Below are 3,910 nucleotides of genomic sequence, written 5' to 3' on the forward strand. Positions count from 1 at the left end.
ACACCTGAAACCCCATTCAAACCTCAAGTCTCCTCATTAATCCTTAAATCCTATTTCACAGTATAAGTCTGTCATATCAGAGCACATTCAACATAGACTTGAATTTTATTAAGGGGAAAACCGTGTGGCTCTAGTGCTTTTCATCTGTCTTACTGTTCAGTACGTGAAATCTAAACAGATTGTTCGAGGTGTTTTGTAATTAGTAATTTTGTATCATAATATACACAGTCATTTAAGAACTTTCAAAGGACACACATGATTTTTTTTAAAGCAATGTTTTAATAAATAAAATAAAATAAATGAATTAAAAAAGAAAAAGGAAAGAGAGAAAACCCCAACAATATGACGACTGGCTGGGTGTGAGGCGCATCAGACTACAAACTGTTAACTAGAGTTACGTGGAGGACGGATGTTTCTCTCTTTTTCCATTTATACTTAACTCCACCACAGTCCTGCATGTCTCCACAGTTTTAGTGTTCATGCCATGCTAGTTTGCCATGAACTCTAAAACTGTAGATACACGAGTACTGGGAGTTGCCCCAGTTGTCATGAATCCGTAGTGTCACGTACTTCACCACACTGATGTTAGATTCCTGTGAGACAAGAAAAATAAATAACAGTTAGTTGAAAAAAACCTCTGTGACTGTGAAAAAGGTGACAAGATGGTAAAATCAGAGATATTATCATTACTACAAGAGGATATAGGGGATAATCTACAATTATTATTTTCTAAAAAGTTGGTAAAAAAAAAAAGTGTATGTGCATGTGAACAATGACACAGTGGACTCACGGCTATCTTAAATGTTTGAAGCGGCCCTCCCTTTGGGTTATATTGAAAGGTACCCAGATAAATGACTGGATCCTCAGCATGTTGATTTCCCTGAGACACAAAGAGATGCATATCAAGTTTTTCTATAACACACTGTAATGTATGCAGAAGTTCAATCGTGTGGTACTGTGGAATCTGTGACTTACAAATACTGAAAACTTCCTGGGCGCACTTGACACGGTCAGATATGGAGATAGCATCTGTGGTATGTGCCCCAGTGACACGTGGCTGATGGTGATGTATTGGGCCAGTTCAATTGAAATCTGTCCCTGGCTACCACCAAACGCCCAGCACTGACCTGGAAGCATTGGTGCCCGGCCCTAAAGAGGGGAACCAAAAGGAAAATAGAGTTGAGTAAAGGGCAAAGCAGTCGGGCTGTTATATCATGACATATTTTGCTTTGTGGAATAAGTTTTTTTTTTACCTCAAGAAGGATTCTTGGGCTTCTGTATGGTCGCTGGTTGGGACAAATCAACGTGAAACCAAAGATTCGTAGCACCGGTTTATCAGGGGGATAGCTTTCTGACGTCTTATCGTAAATTATTCTAGCTCCTATAGATAAAAAACAGTGAGAAAGAAATTCCAAAACAACAACATATTTTCTTTGGACCTAACTGACAGTTTGAGTTTCTGACTTACCGAGTGACTCCAGGGCAAAGTTTGGCATCCTGTCTGCCACCGGAACTAGAAAGTCTATTTTCTCTTTCAGACTGGCCAGTTCACTTTGAAGCTCCTCGAGTTGTTTCCAAGCCTGCTTGGAGCTTGTAGTGAATATCTATAATTGCAAAAAGAATTTGTTTATGTTTAATGTAAACACCTTTACAATATTACTTTCTGTTCAGGATTGTTTTCCTTTTATTGTTCTTCTAAACTGCATAAGTACGCCATACCTTTGTCACAATGACAGAGGAGATGCCGGTGAAAACTGCCAGACTGAAGAGTAGACCTGGTGGATGAAGAGAAATCATGTGATAAGACGTTAATTCAAAAGAAAATCACATATTGCTACTGGAGAGGATGTAATGGTTTGTGGAAAGGGATCATTTACCAAAAGAGAAGACCAGAAAGATGAGGAGAAATGTCTTTCTTTTTGTTGAGCCACATCCAGGCTCCGCGTCACTTGTGCAAATTTTATGCTCCAAGTCATGTTCAAAGTGACGTTCTTCGCCGTTTCGGAAATGAAATCGACGCCTTTTGAAAACTCTGAATGAAATAAAACCAAATGAGAACAAAAGTCTGCTGACTGTTCAATGAAAGCATACATGACATGGGTGTATACACACGTTTGACAGCAAAAAAATATGCATACAAACACTTACCCATACAGTCTCTCCTTATAGGAGATGACTGGTTCGCCGGTGCTATTATAATAGCCATTAGACTGTAACCGACTGCTTCTTTTCAGCATAGCTGTGAAAGACAAATATGGAAAGAATTGGTTTTTTAAATACAAATATAGAACATATATTGTGCAACAAAATCTTACAGACCGTGTTGCCTTCTTTGGGAAATCATATTTTAAAGATTTGGTACTTACTTTCACCAAATAATCAGAATAATCAGTAAAGTCAGATAAACGGGATTCGTTGCAGTTAATGCTGTCCTATCGAGACTTCTTGCTGCTAAGTTAATCTTGCGAATTTTTGACGTCATACGAAATGCTTTGCTCTTTCCACCTTATGACGTACACGTATTCCTAGCGCATGCGCACAGAAGGTAAACAACTCCGCTAACCGTAGGTACAATATCTGGGTTGGGTTGAAATGCTCTTCAAATGTTCCAGCTTTAATCTCTCTTATGTTGACGTGATTCGACACTACTTACCATTAAGCTGCGTACACACTGGAAGCTATTTGGTCCTCGCACATCGCTATGCAGCTGCCAGCCGGTCCCATGCGGATGTCCGAGGCTCCGGTTGCCTAGGTGACCATTTGTTTACGAGCAGGACAGAGGAAAAAAAGTTGGAATAAATTGCGATGAGCTGTGAAATCAATTTAGTTTCCTCTTTTTTCCATGCAGAACCCTTATTAAGCAGACCTCTTTTGTTTGTGTCCATGACTTATACGTTACACATTTTTAAAGGCTTATGGAGTCTGATAACAACTCCAACAACCAGAGTGCTCATACCTCTCGCATTGCTCAACTGCAGCAATACAGTGGTTTGCATATTGTCATGGGGTGTGTGAATGGGGCTCAGGCGAGTGAGAATTGATATCAGCCACTAAGAAATGCTTGCTCTTCTATGCATATGTTCTGTGAGGGGTTTAGTTGCCCTGTAAATGCAAATAGCAGGCTGGTATATTTGACATAATGTGCAATTATGAGTCACATTGGGATTTTACTCTCAGTCTCATCCACTTTTCTGTTTGCAGCGTATGATGTGCAGCAGACATGCTCATAAAATCCCACAGAGTAGGAGGACTTTAGACATAAAGTATGTTGTTCGTCTTTAGGAGAAGAAAAAAGATGAAGATTTTTCAGGATTAATGAGCTTTAATTACTTTATGAGATATATAATATTTTATTTGGTTGAGTAAGCAACCTACATTGTCAGAAAGATAAATTGTTAGGTCTATATGATTGTAATAAAGGAAAATAGCCGCTGGTAGTGCAATTGTACCTTTTTCTCTTTATTCACAAAGGCTGTCGATTTGGTTGGAATACTCAGATCTGTGGCTGCTGACATGCCTCAGTGTGAGTGCACTCTTAGCACTCTGTGTTTGTCAAACACCAATTAATTATTTATATTTATTTTTTGCAACTTCCTTTTATTAAATCATACATTTCATAAGTCAGACATTCTCTGAGATTAGTGGCTCCAGTATATTGCTCTGACCAACCAAACACAGCAAGCTCAGACTGTGAACAAGCTCTGAGCGAGGCCTGTTATCAGAATCACCGTTCCGTTTCTGATTCATTATACTGGTTAACTGAAACATATTTATTTTTCTTTTTTTATTTTATTTAACATGCCAGTATTGAGCAATTGAGCATGCCTAACTCTCATTAAAACCAAATATAAGTTATGCTAACTGGTACATATTCATGTTTAATATGTTTTGTTATATTTTGATTTGTTTT

The 3,910-nt window shown here is 38.5% G+C and overlaps 1 protein-coding gene across 2 annotated transcripts; it reads right to left on the reverse strand.

The window, feature by feature from the left end:
• Positions 1–333: 333 nt before the first annotated feature.
• Positions 334–2,742, reverse strand: LOC102201767 (SUN domain-containing protein 2-like). Of its 2 annotated transcripts, none has more exons than XM_005746825.1 (9): positions 2,654–2,742; positions 2,149–2,239; positions 1,878–2,032; positions 1,720–1,775; positions 1,469–1,604; positions 1,254–1,381; positions 976–1,149; positions 791–880; positions 334–593 (listed from the first exon to the last, which is right to left on the reverse strand). In XM_005746825.1, exons 2-9 carry the CDS (start codon positions 2,235–2,237, stop codon positions 471–473), a joined length of 951 nt encoding a protein of 316 aa, XP_005746882.1. In that variant the 5' UTR covers positions 2,238–2,239; positions 2,654–2,742; the 3' UTR covers positions 334–470. The 2 variants fall into 2 exon arrangements, with proteins under 2 accessions (XP_005746882.1, XP_005746883.1); XM_005746826.1 differs by lacking the exon at positions 2,654–2,742 and adding an exon at positions 2,367–2,469.
• Between the last annotated feature and the right edge of the window lie 1,168 nt (positions 2,743–3,910).

This window comes from Pundamilia nyererei, unplaced genomic scaffold (genome assembly GCF_000239375.1).
Source record: "Pundamilia nyererei isolate P.nyererei 1_Seehausen unplaced genomic scaffold, PunNye1.0 scaffold00184, whole genome shotgun sequence".
Taxonomy (NCBI): domain Eukaryota; kingdom Metazoa; phylum Chordata; class Actinopteri; order Cichliformes; family Cichlidae; genus Pundamilia; species Pundamilia nyererei.

What these genes read in the sequence shown, in the direction of transcription:
- LOC102201767 (XM_005746825.1), bottom strand. Translation starts at nt 2,237, where the DNA reads ATGCTGAAAAGAAGCAGTCGGTTACAGTCTAATGGCTATTATAATAGC. An exon ending in CTTTCTGGTCTTCTCTTTTG is followed by an intron (nt 1,776 to 1,877) that starts GTAAATGATCCC and finishes TTCATCCACCAG; the next exon opens with GTCTACTCTTCAGTCTGGCA. An exon ending in GCCCAAGAATCCTTCTTGAG is followed by an intron (nt 1,150 to 1,253) that starts GTAAAAAAAAAA and finishes TCCCCTCTTTAG; the next exon opens with GGCCGGGCACCAATGCTTCC.